Genomic DNA, 19,424 nt, shown 5'->3' with positions numbered 1-19,424 from the left:
CTGCGAGGCGCAAGGGCCCAATATCGCACAATAATGCATCTATATCGATTTTCCCTGACTTCTCTGCGTCCCTCCAGAAAACGAGGGCATCTTTCATCCAAGTGAAGAGGCGTCTCCGAGAGCACCAGATAGCCTACTCCATGATTTTTCCAGCCCGCCTTAGAGTGGTTCATCAGGATCGCTCCCTGTTCTTCACCTCTCCTGCGGAAGCGGAGGATTGCATCAACTCTCTGAAGCTTGGAAGGAAGCGCTGATGCGGGCCTGGTTCCTGCGATGTCCTGGGGGTCGCTATTGAGTCTACCTTGCGACTCTCTTGACCTGTAACCCCACAATCTTGATTTCCGGGATGATAACGAAGATGCGGGTCCGGTTCCTGTGCGATGTATTCATTTGCAACTCCTATGTTTTGGAATCTCATACCCTCAATCGCTGGGAAGGAAGCGTTGATGCGGGCCCGTCTCTGAGTCGAAGGGTTCAGGGTCACTGATGCATTCGGCTCGCGACTCTCTGGATCTGGATTCCAGTCGCCTCATTCGTCAGGAGGGAAGTGCTGTTGCAGACCCGGTCCCTGCGATGTTTTTTAAGGATCGCTACTGCGTCCAGTCTACATTTCCATTGAGCTGGGAATCTGCTTCTTCAATTGCTGGGATGGATACGCGGATGCGGGCCCGGCTCCTGTGATGCTAGCGGTCAATGCTGCGCATGGTTTGCGATTCCGTGGACCTGGAACCCCACAGCCTCGATCGCTGTTGAGTCGTCTCATGGAACTCTACTTTTGGAACGTCACATTCTGCATCGCAGTTAGGAATAATACAGTTCTTTAATATAGATCTTTATTAAGTCCATGGCTACCGTATGTTATAGTTCTATATATGTTATTGCTACTTTCCGACCTCTCTCCTTCCCTCCCCTTCCTCCCCCCATCCTCCCATTATCTACCAATATCCCACTAATCTTCCCCCCTCAAATCCCCCCTATCACCTAATCCCATCATCTCACACTGCCCATTCCATTTCCTGCCCCACTGGGCCCTTATTTCCATCTCCCTCTAATCCCTTATCAGGTCCCCTTAATAATCCCCCTGCCCCCCCCAGCTCCAATTGCTACCCATTCCCTCCCATCCCCCTTTCCACCTTCTATCCCAACCATCCTCTCTATCCTTCTCACTCCACACCCCCATTCCGTCCCTTACCACACATTCCGGTACCTCACTTCTCCCTACCCCCCATCCACTCCCTTCCACCCTACCCCCTATCCTCCTCCATTCCTCCTTCTCCCGCATCTCCCCGCCCCTCCCACCTCCCCCCATCACTCCTTCTCCCCCATCCTCAATCTCCTCTCTCTCCTATCCCCCCCCCTGAATTTTACATGTCATTCACCCAGGTTAATTGATAGATGCAATAATTTGGACTGCAGGAATGGCTCAGGTCCTTGACTGAGGACTCCCCCGTACCAAGTACAACATCTAGCCACATTAGTTAACCCTAGACGTTTCTAGGGAAAGTCTCTCCTGGTCACACTACTGGACCTTTTCTTGTCATCTGCATTGGGCAGCCGAGTGTTTAGTGTCTAGGGGTACGTTTACCCAAGTTAAGCTGTAGGTTTAGAATTTGACATACTTTATTCAGTTTCACAGGTGATATTTATTAATGGTTTTAAATTTAATGACATGGAACGTCAGGGGACTGGGCACGGCCAGGAAAAGGGCGGCAGTGTTCTCACACATCAAAACATCCAAAGCTCAGATTGTATGCTTGCAGGAGACCCATTTGCTGCCTGAGACAGTTAGATTTCTTAAGAAGCCATGGATTCAGTGGTCAGCTCACTCTACTCACTCTTCATTCTCCAGGGGGGGTATCGGTATTGGTTCATAATTCACTGCGCTGAGACCCGGGAAAGATTGTAAAAGACCCCGAGGGTAAATATGTATTTATTCAAGCCCATATCGACGGGTCAATGGTGGTGATCCTTGCTATCTATATCCCTCCCACGATGGGCACCTTGCTTCTGTATGAGGCGGCTAAGTTTGCTTTTCAATACCCTCAGGCACTGGTATTCTGTATGGGTGACTTTAACTTGATCAATAACCCAGCGCTAGACAGATTTAGTACCCAACAGGCCTCTATCCCTCAAACGATACAAACCAGATTGAGTGCATTCCTCCAAGAGGTGGGGTGGTGTGACGTGGTGACTCCATAACCCAGTATTGAGAGAATATACCTGCTACACTCCCGGGAAACACTCCCTATCCCGGAATGACTACATCTGTGGGAATGAGAGGGTCTGTTCTCATATACAATTGGTATGCCATTTACCTAGATCAGTATCAGCCAATTCTCCAGTATTTGTGAGTATTAGATAGGAGGGATGTACGTCACATAGATTGTCTCGGAAAATTAACCCCTGGTGGCTGTCACTCTTTGGAGTTAATGATAGGATCCCTGACCAAATTATGGCATACACTGAGATGAACTCTATAGAGGAAAATCACTTAGCTTACTGGGACACATTGAAGGCGTACCTGAGGGGCTGTTGCCAATCCTCTATCTCATACATCAAGAGACAAGCGGCCAAGGAGGAGGAGGACCTGGCTGCTCAAAACAAATTATTAGAACATAGATTTACCTCTGACCCGTCTGAGGAAAATGGGACCCGCTGGCTACAAGCTGGGAGGCAATACCTTCTATTCTTACAAGACAAGGCCAAAAGACATGTCTTCTTCACGAACCAGAGATACTTTGAGCAGGAAAATCAGTCTAGTAGCCTATTGGCATTCCTGGTGCACCAGACCAGTGGCTCACCTGCGATTCTTAGGATCAGAGCTCCTAATAGCGAGATTGTCACTTCCGTCAATGACATTCTGGAGGTGTTCTTGACCTTTTACAGGCGCCTGTATGAGTCCAGGCTGACTTTCTCGGGGGAAGAGATCTCGGACAATCTGCGAGACCTTAGGCTTCACAAATTGACTTCGGATCAGAGACTGGCTTTGGATGAGGTCATTAGTCTGGAAGAGATGGTGGAAGCGATTGGGGCCCTTAATAAAGGTAGGGCGTCTGGCCCTGACGGACTCCCGATTGAGATATATACTAAATATCAGGGGGAGATCGCTTCAGCCCTCCTGGAAACGGTTGGGGCTTCATTCCGGATGGGTCGGTTGCCTGACTCCTTCTACGAAGCCACTATCGTTCTATTATTGAAGCCGGATAAGGACCCCCTGGACTGTGGCTCGTACAGACCAGTCTCATTGCTAAATTCTGATTATAAAATACTTACGAAAATTCTGGCAACTAGGCTCAATAAAGTGATCTCCACCATAATACATAGAGATCAGTCTGGATTCATCCCGGGTAGGAGCACTTCGGACAATCTGAGGAGGGCGCAGGTGATCTTACAGGCTGGTGCAAAGCTGGACGAGGACTGGGCTTTGGTCTCATTGGATGCGGCCAAGGCCTTCGATTCCATTGAGTGGCCCTATTTGCTGGAGGTGCTGCGAGCATTTGGTTTCGGCAATAATTTCACTCGATGGGTCAAGATTATATATAAAGCACCGACGGCTAACATTCAGGTGTGTGGCGGTGTGTCTGAAACCTTCTCTCTGGGGAGGGGAACCAGGCAGGGGTGCCCCCTGTCTCCCCTCTTATTCGCTTTAGCCATGGAGTCGTTGGCGGTGCGCATTCGGGTGGACCCAGTGTACAAGGGAGTGAAGCATGGAGGGGGAGAGGAGCGTCTGTCACTATATGCGGACGACCTGCTGCTTTTCGCTTCTGATCCAGACTCCTCCATTCCTAGAGACGTGGAGCTCATTGATCAGTTCGGGGAGTTCTCGGGCCTGGTGATAAATTGGTCAAAATCATATCTCCTATTCTTATCCCAAAGTAGAGACGATTCGGTAAGCACATACATATGTAGAATACCGGTAGTCGACCAATTTAAGTACCTGGGGATTATACTAACGAAAAGTCCAGCGGAGATGATTGCTAGAAATGTTGCTCCTCTCCTAACACACTTCGGAGAAAAATTTAATAGGTGGAGTCAGCTTCCCCTCTCAGTGGCGGGAAGGATTAATCTCCTCAAAATGATAGTACAACTGAAGTGTCTTTATATTACCCAACATATATTTGTACAGATTCCCCGGTCCTTCTTTCACTCCATGGACTCCTTAATGATTACTTTTGTCTGGGGCTCCTCTAGGTCTAAAATCCAACTGGCTAAACTGCAAACGCCTAAAGATCTGGGAGGTATGGCCCTTCCCGATCTATATTTATATTATTTAGCTGGACAGTTGAAATATCTGGGTCACTGGACATTGCCTGGCAATGGGTAGCTCCCTGGAGGGATTTTTGGCGGAACGCACGGGTGTGGATCTCCTATAGCCCCTATTATCAGATTATAAGCGAGCCCCTGAGGGCCGAATTCTTCCAATTCACAAACTGGGGGCCAGGATTTGAAAGGAAGCTAAAGCCATCTTTGGATTCCATGATGTGCCTATTGAGACTCCTTTATGGGGTAACTTGGATCTTCCGCATTTCTGTGGATTGCCGGGCTTTGGGGAGTGGAGGAGTCGTGGAATAGTCTCCCTGGGCTCAATAGTCCGTGATAATGAGCTCCGCCCCTTTGCGCAACTGCAGGCGGAGTATGATTTGCCGGATTCCCATGGGTTCAAGTACCTCCAGGTCAGACATGCTTTCCGGGCTCAATTCTCTGGTCGTTGGATTAGATTATCTTCATTCCCAATAATTGGAATCATTAGATCACAGGGCCCTGGGGGTCTTGTCTCCAAATTATATTCATCCCTTATTCGGGCCAAGGCCATGAACAATCCTCTTTCCTTTTGGGGAAGTGGAAAGCCAAGATTCCTGAGTTAGACGATATAGCTTGGAATGACATAGTCGAATCCCACACCTTGGTATCTCCTGCAATTAACAATAGACTCATTCAACTATACATTATCCACCAGAGCTATATCACTCCTGTAAGACTAAATAAAATGAACAACACGGTTGGGGACGGGTGCCCGAGGTGTGGAAGAGATGGTGCAGATTTTTGGCATATGATATGGGAATGTCGTTTTGTCTACTCCTATTGGAGGGATGTTACAATTGCTCTCTCCTCTATACTAGGGAAAGTGGTCCTTTATGAGTCCGATCATTTGTTTGTTTGGAGTGTTGAATGCTAACTCCTGGTCCCAATCCGAGAATTTGCTATTAAAGAGGACCTGTTCCTGGCCCGAAAGGGCATAATGCTAAATTGGATGAACCCTCGCCCTCCTTCTAAAGCTTCTTGGATCGCCCTTGTGAATGCCATAATCCCGCTAGAACAATTTGTGTTCAAGAACAGGGGCTCTCTAAATAAATTTTAGAAAATTTGGGGCGGGTGGTTGAGGTCGCCCTTGACGGGGGATGCGTCCAGTTCCCTGGATACAAATTTACACGCCGTTTTGTCTTAAAATCCTCTCTCTGTTATGACATGCACTCGGGCATGGGAATCCTATGGGATGTATCAGTTTACATGCTAGTGGTGTGACACGGTCCCCAGCACTAGATAACAATATGCCTTGTCTATATGGTAATCTATTTTTGGATATAACCTGTTATTGTATACATTTACACCATCAAATGTTCACCTTTTATCTTCTATGTACAAATTGCTGAGTTGATTGCTGATACTATGTCATACTTATCCTACAATAAAACGAGTTTAAAAAAAAAGATGGTACTGGAAGTTAAATATACTGATGGTCTGTCTAATTGGGGCAGTGTAGAGGGAGGAAAGAAGAAGGCCGAGGACTGAACCTTGAGGGACCCCAACAGTGAGAGGAAGAGGAAAAGATGTGGAGCCAGCAACAGTGTCCTTTAGGCCGATTTAATGGAGCATAGAGAGAAGGAGATGGTGCTCAACAGTGTCGAAGGCTGCAGAGCGGTCAAGAAGAATAAGTAGAGAGTGGTCACCATTACGTTTTGCTGTCAGTAGATTATTGGTCACTTTGACGAGGGCAGTTTGTGTTGAGTGTAGGGGGCAGAAGCCAGACTGTAAAGGATCTAGAAGAGAGTGAGAGAGGTAGCAGGTGAGGTAGGAATAGACCAGGCGCTCCAAGAGTTTGGAGATGAAGGGGAGATTGGTGACTGGTCTGTAGTTGTTTGCGCAAGATGGGTCAAGAGGAGGGGTTTTTTTTAATAGTGGAGTACTGATATAGTGTTTGAAGGAGCAGAAGATTGAAGATTTTAGTTAGGTGAGTAGTGACGACCAGAAAGAGGGACTGGAGTAGGTGTGAGGGGAAGGGATCAGTAGTGCAAGTGGTAGCACGAGACGAAGAGAGGAGCCTGGAGACTTCTTCCTCTGTGACTGGGTCAAATGTGGAAATTTAGCTGGATAGGATGTGGGGCAGGATGGGAATCACGACGCTTGGTGGCTGGAAGCTGATCTCTCGGCGGATGTTTTCTATTTTCTCTGAAATACGAGGCCAAGTCATCAGCATGAATGTCTGTTATAGGGGTCTGTACTTTGGGACTGAGGAGGGAGTGAAAGGTGTCGAAGAGCTTTTTTAGATTGCTGTATAGTGAGGAGATCAGGGTGGTGAAGTAGGTCTGTTTGGCGAGGTGAAGGGCAGTGTTATACGTTCGTAACATGAATTTGTAGTGGATGAAGTTTTCAGGTGTGCGGGTTTTCCTCCATAGGCTTTCAGCACTTCTAGAGCATCGCTGGAGAAATAGTTTGGGATGTGAGCCAAGGCTGTTTTACTCTGTGTTTGTTCTTTCTGAGGGTGAGGGGCGCTACTTGGTCTAGGGTTCTTCTGAGTGTATCATTGTAGTGGTTTACAGCTAGATCAGGACAGGAAAGTGAGGAGATGGGAGATAGTGAAGAGTGTAGAGAGTCTGTAAGTATCTGAGATACAATGGCCTGTAGGTTTCTGATTGTGTGATAGGTGGGAGTGTGCTGGGGTGGGCGAGGGTTTGTGAGCTTGAATGAGAGGATGTTGTGGTCAGAAAGAGGAAGAGAGGACTTATCAAAGTGAGAGATTGAGCAGAGGCGGATGAAAACGAGGTCCAGGGTGTTACCGTCTTCATGTGTTTTAGAGGATGTGAGCTGTGAAAGGCCAAGGGAGGTGCTTAGAGATAGAAGCTGGGATGCATATCGGGAGGTCAGGCTTTTCATGGGGATGTTAAAATCTCCAAAGATAAGGGTTGTTAATTCTGAGGACATGAAGTATGGCAGCCAGGCTGAAAAGTGGTCAAGGAACTGGGTGGGTGAGCCTGGGGGATGGTATATGACTGCTACTCTGATGGGAAGGGGATGGAAGAGCCTGATAGTATGGACCTCGAAAGAGGACAATGAGAGTGATGGAGCTGGGGAAATGACCTGGAAAGTGCACTGCGGGGACAGGAGTTAGCCGACTCCACCACCATGTCTGTCTTCAAGTCTTGGTGAATGGGAAAAGTGTAAGGCACCGTGAGAAATGGCAGCAGGGAAAGCAGTGTCTGAATCCTGAATCCAGATGTCAGTGAGGGCCAGCAGATTAAGAGAGTTATTAAGAAAGAAGTTGTGGATGTAAGGAAGCTTGTTACATACAGACCGGGGATTCCAGAGAGCACAATTAAAAGAAGGAAGTGAGGGTGCATAACTAATGTTAATGAAGTTAGTAGGGTTTCTATGAGAGGTGGGGGAGGGGGTAAAGTTGGCATGGCGTAAACCGGGATTAGGAGAGCTATCGCCTGGAAGAAGCAGCAGTAAAAAGAGAAAGAGCAGATAGTTTTTTGAGTTGTGGCATGGCTTTTTCTGCAAGACCCTGGAGCATGATGGAGTGAGGTTATTAAACAGAACCTGTCACCAGTTTTCGGACCTATAAGCTGCGGCCACGACCAGTGAGCTCTTGTATACAGCATTCTAACATACTGTATGTAAGAGCCCAGGCCGCTATGTAGAACATAAAAAACACTTTATAATACTCACCTAGAAGGTCGCTCCGATGCACAACAGTCAGATGGGTGGTGCTGTTCTCCGGGACCGGCACACCTTCTTTCGGCCATCTTGGGCTTCCTTCTTCTGAAGCCGGAGTGCATGACACGTCCTACGTCATACACACTCGCCGACACTGAGGTCCTGCGCAGGCGCACTTTGATCTGCCCTGCTCAGGGCAGATCAAAGTATTGTAGTGCACCTGCGCAGGACTTCAGTGCCGGCGAGTGTGTATGACGTAGGACGCGTCATGCTGGCTTCAGAAGAAAGAAGACCAAGATGGCCGAAAGAGAAGGTGCCGGTCCCAGGGAACTGCGCCACACATCTGACTGTTGTGCACTGAAGCGACCTTCTGGGTGAGTAATATAATGTTTTTTTTATATTCTACACAGCGGCCTGGGCTCTTACATAAAGCATGCTAGAATGCTGTATATAAGAGCTCACTGGTCATGGCCGCAGCTTATAGGCCCCAAAACTGGTGACAGGTTCCCTTTTAAGGAAGGTGAAAAGAATGTGGGAACTGTACATAGGAGAGAGGGGCTGATGTGGATGAACAGGAATGGAGGGGGGACGGGGCGGTAAAAGTGGACAGTAAAAGCACATAGGATGATGGAGATGGAAATAAAGTTCAGAGTTGAAGCAGAGGGTGTCAAAGAGTAGTTTTCCTGCTGCCTTCTGCCCTGACTAACTGCCATTGAAATAACTGCCCAGAACTTAGCAACGATGGGACTTTGCATAAGATGTCATGCATGCAGCGCCCCACAAGTGTGCACCCTTTAAGAAGCACGCAGATATATAGGGCAAGCTAGAGGAGTAGCTAAGGAGGATTGTGGGAGCTCAGCTTGTTAAGAAAAATTAACAAATGGTGATCAAACCAGGGGATGATTATTGAATCAAAGGACACATTTGATAGCCAGCCTGACTCCAGACTACATAAAATCATACCTTCCACCATCAGATAACGTATACAAAAAGGGAAATACAGTCATACATCAGTGAGTATTATGTGACGCCCTGGCACAGCCAGGTTGTCACATAAAGAGTTAATCCTCCTTGGTAATCTGATCTCACACCGGGGCAGCATGACAAAGCACAGCCCCCAGTGTAAGGGAAAAGCAGAGAGTGTGTGGAGGCAGACAGGACGGAAGTCTGAAGCTGTAGCTCCCGGCTGGGAGTGAAGTGTGCTCTGAGAGGGCCGGGAAAGGCCGTAGTGAGGAAGGGGCCAGAACAGGTAGCCGGAGCCGGGCGGTGGCCCCTCGGTGCCTGGGTACCCGGATCACTACAGGGGAGTGGATTCCCCGTTCCCGGCTGAGGAGCAGTGGAAGAGAGTGGAGAGAAAGACACTTGCTGCAGGGAAAGAACAACCAGGGCTGCTGCACCGTGTGTGGGACACTAACACCCCGTACCAAAGGCTGCGGACACCGGCAATTCTAGTTCACCAGTGACTCCGTGTGACTTTCTTGTGAGTACACCCGTGCCCTCGGGCATCGCACTGCAGCACTGCGCCCTGCCCCCTGCTTACCCCATCACTGGGCCCCGGGACAACCAACCCCCCTACCCACGGAGGGGACATAACAACTACGCTGCTCCCTGTCATCGCTCCCGGGATCCCCTTCCAGAGCAGCGGTGGTGTTCCACCATCACCACAACCGTGGGTGGCGTCACGGACAATCTCCCCTAACAAAACCCCCTTTTACTGTGGAGCCTGGGATCACAGACCGGGTCACGCCACCGTGATACCCGCAGAAGTGACTCTGTGGCCCGGATCTGAGTACCCCTGGTCCCCGTGCGAAACAATTACACATAATGTAAAGATGACATAGCAAAAGTTACAGCAAGCAGATTTATTTGTACCAGAAAAGAGGATTCAGCAGAAGTATAATGCTGTATCTTTGGTGCTGGATTGGAGATATTTTGTGATAAATCTCTGTGTGTGACTATAGTTGGATTGTGTGTTACACCAGGGGCAGGACGGGGCCAGGACTGGATGTAGTGATCATGTGAAGTCGGTAACAGCTCTGGAGATTTCTTACATGGTATCTTTATGATGTTACATCGTCATCTTCTCCCCATTCAGGTCCCTACAATATCGGATCCTCTCAGATCTTCTATATAAGAGAATTTTCATGATTGACCCGTCAAGGATGGATAAAGACAGGGACAAGATGGTGGAAAGGATATTACACCTCACCCTAGAGATCCTCTTCCGGCTTACTGGAGAGGTGAGAGATTCTGATGACGTCACATTACATCATTCTTGTCTATGTGAATAACAGATGGACAGAACTGGAGAGGTGAGGACTCTGGAAATGTCTGTAGTGAGATTTATTAATGTGTCTCTCCATAACCAGGAATACACAGTAGTGAAGAAGACCTCTAGTGAGCGCTGTCAGGCCCCTGTGTCTGAGGGATGGGGAAGACCCCTGAGCCCAATCACGGGGCCTCTACCTCACCCCCTGATACATGAGGACATCAATGAGCAGAAGATCCTAGACCTCACCTACAAGATGATTGAGCTGCTGACTGGAGAGGTGACACTGCTGGGAATGCTGGGACATTATACAGTAACGCTATGAAGGGATCGGGGGATGACGGTATCATTGTATGTGCCAGGTCCCTATGAGGTGTCAGGACATCACCGTCTATTTCTCCATGGAGGAGTGGGAGTATTTAGAAGGACATAAAGATCTGTACAAGGACGTCATGATGGAGGTTCCCCAGCTCCTCACATCACCAGGTAATAGACAGGACTAAATACACACGGCCTATAATTATCTGTATGTAAAGAATTAATTCAGTCCCTGTGTTTCCTCCAGTTCTATCCAGTGAGAGGACAACACCAGAGAGATGTCCCAGTCCTCTTCTTCCACAGGACTGTAAACAAGAAAATCCCAATGTTCCTCCGGATGATCAGGTAGGTGGAGAGAAGGTGTCATGAAATCTTCCATTTGATGTTTAAAAGACTATGAAAGTTTTGTACTCAGTCTTGTTTTATCCAACAATATTATACACTGAATGGACAACTTATTACAGACATCTTCTTTTTCTTGATTGAAGCTTGGATGTATGGAGTGAGACCTTGTGGCCCCGGAGACGGAGTGCAGTATAAAATCAAGTGATGAATTTAGTTAAAATCCACATTAAAATTGGAAGAATTAATGATTTAATCGACTTCAAACAAGGGAATAAGTGCTTTATTAGTCAGGACCACTATTTCAAAAACCACCATCCTCGATGTTGATTTTCCGTGCAATGCTGTCAAGGCTATACTGAGAATTTTGTGATCAAATGAGAACATCCAACATCAACCCTTCAGGCTGGTGGAGGTGGATTAAAGAGGTTGTCCACTACTTTTACATTGATGCCCTATATTTAGGATAGGTCATCAATGTCTGATCGGCCGGGGTCCAACACCCTGCACCCTCACCGATCAGCTGTTCTCAGTGCCGTTGACGGCAGCCTGTGGCCGGAAATGCTCAGTTCTGGAGCTGCTCCGTCTTATGATAGCGGCCGGGTACTGCACATCCATCTCATTGATTTGAATTGCAGGCGGATGTGCAGTACCCAACCTTCGCCACGATCCGTTGATGGGGCAGCTCCAGATCTGAGCATTTCCAGCTGCTGTCGCCGGGACCGAAAACCACTAATCAGCGAGGATACCAGGGGTCGGACCCCAGGCGATCAGACAGGATAGGCCATTAATGTAAAAGTAGTGGCCAACCTCTACAATAATGTGAGAATGTAATTTTGGCACACCCTGGGGAACCTCTGATATCTGTGGATAAATGTTTGAACACTACGGCTTACATATATTGTAGCCAACCAAGTTTATCCCTTCATGGCAGTTGTGTACCCTATGGTAGCAGGGTAGAATAGTCAGGGAGCAGCGTGAGTGGAACAGTTTGAAGATGGCCCAACATGAGGCATGGACAGTGTGCGATCATAGTCCATAAGTAAGGAAGGTGTAATTTGTAAGAGGGGACAGTGTGGTGGTTGTCTGTAAAGACGATCTGTGGATGTAAAAAAATCATGGCATCATGACCTGATGACTAAGTAAGGAATGAGAACAACAATCAGAGTAGATGTCACCTAGTAGGTACCTGGGTCTAAGGGTAAATTTTCAGTGGATCAATAAATGATCACCAACCAGCTATATGATGCCCATCAGCCATCTTATAATAACCCGTATAGACAGCCTGACCACACTTGTGTGCACACACAGATCATTTGTTAAAGTTATGCATGCGAGTGCATAGAACAGCATTTTTCTTCATAACAATGATATTTAAGCAAGATTAAACACCATTTCACTCAATGAAGGAACGTTTACCTTATGCATCGGATGATTCACAGCAACTTAACTTTTAGTAGCATTTTACATATGTTTTAGGCCGTTTAGTTTTGGGCAGATCAGTGTAGGACCCAGTCATGAGATCCCCACCAATAGCTCAAAACACCTCTTAGAGGCGCGCCTCTGTGGCATGCACACACATATTGTGCAGAGTTGATGAAGTAGAAAGTCATAGGCTTCTGTCTCTTGACCTCATTACTGACATCTATGATCTTTGAAGGCGTCGCTACTCCCATAACTCTTCACACACTGACAGCTCTATTGGCAACTTAGTTTCTCTATCGATTCGATATACCTGCTATTCATGACTATAAATCACCATCTATCAATTACCACAATTCACTTTTCTTATTCCATTTAAGCTTTCTGGAATTTTTCTTATACTTGGAAGTGGAGACTTCCAAACAGAATCTCCCTGAAGAATGGACCGGTCTCTTCTTTTACCTGCTTCATGGTTTTCAAAGTCTAACACGCTATAATAGAAGTTCTTAAAGACGGAACATAACAAATCTCTGTGACATTGCAGTGCATATGTTCATTGTTTTTCAGGTGGGTTCCAGGCGGAATTCACCTAAATTAGACGACGTGTGCACCAACATTTAGTCTGACTCACCAGTGGAGGCTTGACCATTTTATCTGTTTGGGGCAAGATGAATGCCAAATATGAAGTTGCCATTTTTAGTTGCCTTGTTCATTTACTATTGTTTCTGTTTTATGAAATAATTTCACATGACTTCTCCATCTGTCTGTGACTTTTACAATCTCTGTTTCAGGGTGAAGATCTGACCCATATTAATACTACAGAGACATATGTGATGGGTGATGAGTGGTGTAAGGAGGAGATTCCTACATATAACCACACAGGTGAGTAGTAACAGATTTTACTCAATCATTTGCTGGTATAATCATGTGGTGATTTTTTTTTTTATTCTTTTTTTAGGGTACAGTATGTTACACTGCGTTTTTTCTTTTTTATTTGAATGTTTAACACCTAAAGATTTAACGCTTATACAAAAAAAAAAATCACTTTTTCACATGGTTTTCTCTCTGCTTCAGAAGAAATACTTCTGCATTCAGAGTGCTCTCTAACATATACTTACTAAATAGACTGTTGAAGCTTGTCCATATCAGGGATTCACACCCAGGACTCCTGATATGGAAGGCAGAAATATTACTAGTGAGCCACAGGCTGTACTGATATGTACAAAATACTTTTCTCAGCCTGGAAACCTCAATAGCTTTCTTTACTAGCATAATATTCCAGTATATAAATGGCACAATTGTTTTTAAAAAGGTAAAAAAGTTCATAATGCATACATTTATTTCGTATTCTTAAATAGGACCCATATCAGAATCCAGATGGATGCTATAATATGTAGGACCATTCTGTTCTGTTTGCTTTGGTTGTATATCCGATCAGTCTGTGTCTGGCATTGTGTCAGTGTGGTTATGGTTAACAACCTTATACCTCTTTCACACGTCCATTTTAACCACGTACATGAAAAATGGTACAGGTGTCAGTGTGTTATCCGTGTGTCCATTTTTACCATCAATGTGTTATCAGTAGTGATGGTCGAACCCGCAGATATCTGAGATCGGTGGGACGAACTGCACAGATAAACCATACAGCTACAGGCTACAGTCCCCAGCTGTGTGCTTATCTTGGTTGTGTATCAAAATAAGAGAAACCGCATGCTGTTTTTTTCATTATTAGTTAAATAATTTAAAAACTGGGGTGCAGTTCCCCCCAAATTTTGATACCCAGCCATGATAAAGCCTTAGAGCTGGTGGGTGGTTTTCTCAGTCTGGGAAGATCCATGCTTATTGGGCCCCCAGCCTAAAAAATAGCAGCCTGCAACCGCACAGGATTGTTGCATCCATTAGATGTGACAGTCCTGGCACTTTACCCATCTCTTCCCGATTGATGTGTCTAAGCCCTAGATTAGTAATGGGAGGCGTCTTTGAGACCTCCCCCATTACTAATCTGTAAGTGAAAAGAAATAAGCACAAATACCCCAAACAAATCTGTATTTGTAATAAAATACAAAAAATCCCCACCCTCTGTCACCAATTTATTAACCCAAAAAACACCCAGATATGATGTAATCCACACGATGTCCCACGATGATTCCAGCTCTGCTACATCTAATGGCACAACATCTGGAAATAGAACATGACTGCCCGCTGTAAACTTTACGCGGTCATGCATGAATGAGCCGTGAGGTCACTCAGGTTATTTGCAGTCACAGCTGGAGCTTCCCACAGTCCTCCACCTGTGATCGCAGGTAACCTGACCTTTGGTGACCTTAGTAAAGTCAGTGACCTCAATGGAAGTCAGTAATTGCCCAGTTCGTATCTCCACTCACTTGCAGTCAGCCATAAGCAGAACACTTCTGGATAATGGTGGGTGGGGTTTTTCAAATTTATATATTTTTTTTATTTTTGATGTGCACATTACATCTAATTAAGCTGATTTTACCCCCAGTGCGAGGCGTTCAAACACTGCACGTGGCGTGCACAGGGCTGAGCATCAATCATACCCAAGCACAGCTGCTGACGGGCTTTATCATGGCTGAGTATTAAAATTGGGGGTACTGCACGCCACTTATTTGAATTATTTATTTAAATAACAATAAAAAAAATCAGTATGCGGTTCCTCTTAAATTAATACACCACCATGATAAGTGCACGGTTGGGGGCTGCAGCCTGTAGCCATGTGCTTTATCTGTGCTGGGTTTCACAATGCAGGGGGACCCGTCAATGTATTTCTTTTTATACCACGATAGTGACCCACAGTCAGCGTCTGACTGCTTGCGCTCATAGACCCTATCACACAAGCTGCGGGTACTTCTGACTGCAACTAATCACAGACTCCAGGACTGCCGTTGGGCAGGAGAAGCAGTAAATGTGTATGACTCTAATAAATGGCCCCAGAAGAGTGAGCGGCCACGGGAGCAGTTACAAACGCGCAGGAGACTTGGTAAGTATAGCATTCTTGCTTTATTTTTCCTTTCATTATTTTTTTTTTTTTAGCTCCCAAGTTGCCGGACCCCGATCATTACCCGGAGTTCCCTGAAAACTCTGGGCCCGGGTCCAGCACCCAGATTTTTTTTAAACCGTGCGTATCCGGACTTTTACAGTCCGGGTCCGCCCATCACTAGTCATTAATTTTTTCCACGGATCGCTAAAAAAAATGCGTGTTTGCATAAGTGTGATGTACGTGTTTTTAATGGATCCATAGACGTGTGAGAGTCCTTGTCATCTATGCTGCCATAAAAAGGACATGTCACAGGGTCTGTGTAAAAACATGGACATGTGAGCAGCCCCATAGGTTATAATGGGTATGAGTGGTATCTTTGGGAAAAAAAAGAGATATCATACGTACTGGAAACATGGACATGTGAAGGAGGGCTTAAAAAGTAGAGGAGGGAGAAGCTGAGCTTGTGTTGTGCTAGCTCTTGATAAATCAAAGCATTTCCTGTGACCAGTGCTGGGGAAATGCTCCCTGAGGGAAAATGTATGAATATGAAAGAGGTGAAAAAACTGCTATGAGGGATAAAGAGGAAGTTCAATGCCAAAAACAGATAAGTGCAACTTTATTATCTACAGAAACTTAGCCACACATATGGTTACTGATTGTTTTGGTTTTATGTGCTCAAAGGTTTTCATAGCCTTTAAGTTAGGTGAGCAATGAAAAACCAGGGACTGGCAAACGTGACTTTTTCAGATACCCAGTGCTCCAATATTTATATATTGATGATGCAATCTTTCTATTGGCTGCCACCATGTATAAAATAATATAAAGTTCTTGTTCTAATTTCTTGTATTTTCTGCTTAGTTCCATAAAAAAGTAAAAAACCTTACACTTACTCCAAATTCATGGCTTCTTATATATCCTCACCCTTGCCCTGCTCTGTGCTAGACTGCATGTACAGTAACAGACAGGGAAGGTATGAGACAGGCACTAACTAATGGCACTGACTTAGAGGCTACTTTATGGGTCTCCACAGATCATATACAGTGCCTACAAGTAGTATTCAACCCCCTGCAGATTTAGCAGGTTTACACATTCGGAATTAACTTGGCATTGTGACATTTGGACTGTAGATCAGCCTGGAAGTGTGAAATGCAGTGCAGCAAAAAAGAATGTCATTTGTTTTTTGTTTTGTTTTTTTAAATTGTGAAAAGTTTATTCAGAGGGTCATTTATTATTCAACCCCTCAAACCACCAGAATTCTGTTTGGTTCCCCTAAAGTATTAAGAAGTATTTCAGGCACAAAGAACAATGAGCTTCACATGTTTGGATTAATTATCTCTTTTTCCAGCCTTTTCTGACTAATTAAGACCCTCCCCAAACTTGTGAACAGCACTCATACATTGTCAACATGGGAAAGACAAAGGAGCATTCCAAGGCCATCAGAGACAAGATCGTGGAGGGTCACAAGGCTGGCAAGGGGTACAAAACCCTTTCCAAGGAGTTGGGCCTACCTGTCTCCACTGTTGGGAGCATCATCCGGAAGTGGAAGGCTTATGGAACTACTGTTAGCCTTCCACGGCCTGGACAGCCTTTGAAAGTTTCCTCCCGTGCCGAGGCCAGGCTTGTCCGAAGAGTCAAGGCTAACCCAAGGACAACAAGGAAGGAGCTCCGGGAAGATCTCATGGCAGTGGGGACATTGGTTTCAGTCAATACCATAAGTAACGTACTCCACCGCAATGGTCTCCGTTCCAGACGAGCCCGTAAGGTACCTTTACTTTCAAAGTGTCATGTCAAGGATTGTCTACAGTTTGCCCATGATCACTTGGAGGACTCTGAGACAGACTGGTTCAAGGTTCTCTGGTCTAATGAGACCAAGATCGAGATCTTTGGTGCCAACCACACACGTGACTTTTGGAGACTGGATGGCACTGCATACGACCACAAGAATACCATCCCTACAGTCAAGCATGGTGGTGGCAGCATCATGCTGTGGGGCTCTTTCTCAGCCAAGGGTCCTGGCCATCTGGTCCGCATCCATGGGAAGATGGATAGCACGGCCTACCTGGAGATTTTGGCCAAGAACCTCCGCTCCTCCATCAAGGATCTTAAGATGGGTTGTCATTTCATCTTCCAACAAGACAACGACTCAAAGCACACAGCCAAGAAAACCAAGGCCTGGTTCAAGAGGGAAAAAATCAAGGTGTTGTAGTAGCCTAGTCAGTCTCCTGACCTTAACCCAATTGAAAACTTGTGGAAGGAGCTCAAGATTAAAGTCCACATGAGACACCCAAAGAACCTAGATAACTTGGAGAAGATCTGCATGGAGGAGTGGGCCAAGATAACTCCAGAGACCTGTGCCGGCCTGATCAGGTCTTATAAAAGACGATTATTAGCTGTTATTGCAAACAAGGGATATTCCACAAAATATTAAACCTAGGGCTTGAATAATAATTGACCCACATTTTTATGTTGAAAATTTATTAAAATTTAACTGAGCAACATAACTTGTTGGTTTGTAAGATTTATGCATCTGTTAATAAATCCTGCTCTTGTTTGAAGGCTCTAACTTATTTGCATCTTATCAAACCTGCTAAATCTGCAGGGGGTTGAATACTACTTGTAAGCACTGTAACTGGTAACGATTGGTGACAGGAAAAGTGAAACATGAACCTATAGAGAAGACAACTCCCAACAGAAGTGAAAAATTGAAACCGCAGAAGTGAAAAATTGAAACTGCACAACCTGATAGCCTAACATCAAAATCTAGTAGTCACTGCTTTGTGCTCTTTGTCAATTGAAAATTGATTTATATTCTAACTTGTATGAAAATATATAATATTGATATAATTTCAATGCAGTGTTATTGAAAAATAATAAAATGTTTATTCTTGGCAGATGACTGCACCAGGAGCTCAGAGAGACATTTGATATTTTCAGATTTTGCAGATGATCATGGTATTCCACCAGATGCATACGAAGAACATGACATTATCTCAGATATACCTGAAGACCTTCTCAGAAGAAATCTTTTGTGTGATAATGTTCAACAGATCCATTCTTCTGCTTCGTCAATGACTGTTTTGCAAATCAAAAATCCTAGGACCGTTGAACATAAGCAAACTATTAAAGAGGAGAAGCCATTTTCTTGCTCACAATGTGGGAAATGTTTTAATAAGAAATCACTTCTTGTTGTACACCAAAGAACTCACACAGGGGAGAAGCCATATTTATGTTCAGAATGTGGGAAATCTTTTAAACAGATCTCACATCTTGTTAAACATCGGAGAATTCACACAGGGGAGAAGCCATATTCATGTTCAGAATGTGGGAAATGTTTCATACAGAAAGCACAGCTTGTTGTACATCAGAGAATTCACACAGGGGAGAAGCCATATGCATGTTCAGAATGTGGGAAATGTTTTAATGAGAAATATAGACTTCTTATACATCATAGAGTTCACACAGGAGAGAAGCCATTTTTATGTTCAGAATGTGGGAAATATTTTATAGAGAAAGCACAGCTTGTTGTACATCAGAGAACTCACACAAAGGAAAAACGATATTCATGTTCAGAATGTGGGAAATGTTTTAATGTGAAATCTGAGCTTGCTAAACATGAAAGAATTCACACAGGGGAGAAACCATTTTCATGTTCAGAATGTGGCAAATGTTTTTCTCAGAAATCTGAACTTGCTAGACATCAGAGAATTCACACAGGGGAGAAGCCATTTTCATGTTTACAATGTGGGAAATGTTGTTCTCAGAAATCTGAACTTGCTAGACATGAGAGAACTCACACAGGGGAGAAGCCATTTTCATGTTTAGAATGTGGTAAATGCTTTACACAGAAAGCAAGTTTTGTTAGACATCAAAGGACACATCAGTAGTGATTTTTCTATATTTATTTTAATTTTATGAAAACATGTAAAAAAAAATGTAAGTTATACACACAAAATTGCTGGTACCCCTCGTTTAATGAAAGAAAAACCCACAATGCTCACAGAAATAACTTGAATTTCACAAAAGTAATAATAAATTAAAAAAATGACCAAATGAAAGTCAAACATTTTTTTCCAACAATGGTGTCCTCTTTGGTCGTCTCCCATGAAATACACTTTGGCTCAATCAACGACGGATAGTCCG

The 19,424-nt window shown here is 45.0% G+C and overlaps 1 protein-coding gene across 1 annotated transcript in view; it reads left to right on the top strand.

Annotated features, from left to right (window-relative positions):
• Positions 1-19,258, top strand: part of LOC142311955 (uncharacterized) — a 104,684-nt gene extending 85,426 nt beyond the window's left edge. Inside the window, exon 9 of the mRNA XM_075350822.1 lies at positions 18,412-19,258. Coding sequence (XP_075206937.1) covers positions 18,412-19,168 — 757 coding nt within the window. The 3' untranslated portion in view covers positions 19,169-19,258. The remainder of the gene's footprint in view (positions 1-18,411) is intronic.
• The last annotated feature ends 166 nt before the right edge of the window (positions 19,259-19,424 follow it).

This window comes from Anomaloglossus baeobatrachus, chromosome 5 (genome assembly GCF_048569485.1).
Source record: "Anomaloglossus baeobatrachus isolate aAnoBae1 chromosome 5, aAnoBae1.hap1, whole genome shotgun sequence".
Taxonomy (NCBI): Eukaryota; Metazoa; Chordata; class Amphibia; order Anura; family Aromobatidae; genus Anomaloglossus; species Anomaloglossus baeobatrachus.
Note: the sequence above shows the minus strand (reverse complement) of the source record. Positions and strands in the feature narration are given on the sequence as shown.